At 60.6% G+C, this 594-nt stretch overlaps 1 protein-coding gene across 1 annotated transcript in view; it reads left to right on the top strand.

The window, feature by feature from the left end:
- The window catches only part of ETH_00037940 (uncharacterized protein), a gene marked incomplete at both ends in the record, with an annotated part of 1,867 nt that overhangs the window by 1,182 nt on the left and 91 nt on the right, over positions 1-594 (top strand). The window contains one exon of the mRNA XM_013375268.1: positions 1-591. Within this exon, the coding sequence (XP_013230722.1) occupies positions 1-591 (591 nt within the window). The remainder of the gene's footprint in view (positions 592-594) is intronic.

The raw sequence follows: 594 nt of genomic DNA on the forward strand, positions 1-594 counted from the left end.
GCAGCCGTCACCGACTGCAGCAGCAGCAGCAACAGCAGCAGCAACAACAACAGCAGCCAAAGTCCCTACAAAGAGGAAGCACTCGAGAGGCGGAGACCCCACAGCAGCAGCAGCAGCAGCAGCAAACAGAGACATTCATTTCAACTGGCTTGCTGCTCAGCTGCCAAAAGTCAAGGGGATTTCTTATGATGCTGCTGCTGCAGCATGGACTGTTCGGCTCGACCCGCCGCAGCAGCAGCAGCAGCAGCAGGGCACAGAAGCAGCTGCAGACGCGCCCGCAGCAAAAGCGGCGGCCGACAGCAGCAGCAGCAGCAGCAGCAGCAGCGTGCACTCGTTCAGCGTTGGGGTGTATGGACTCGAGGGGGCTTGGCAAAAGGCTTGTGAGTTTAAAAGAGCAGCAGCAGCAGCAGCAGGAGAACATGATGTTGCTGCTGCTGTTCAAGCTGCTGCTGATGCTGCTGCTGCGCTGCGCGCGCACGTAGACTTGACCGCAGAAGCGGCTTGCAGCAGCAGCTCCCCCCCTCTTGCTGCTGCTACTGCTGCTGCTGGTGGCAGCAGCAGCGGCTACGCCTTCCCCTCGAAGCGCCTGCGGTA

Source organism: Eimeria tenella, genomic scaffold, assembly GCF_000499545.2.
Source record: "Eimeria tenella Houghton genomic scaffold, Eth_scaff2623, whole genome shotgun sequence".
Taxonomy (NCBI): domain Eukaryota; phylum Apicomplexa; class Conoidasida; order Eucoccidiorida; family Eimeriidae; genus Eimeria; species Eimeria tenella.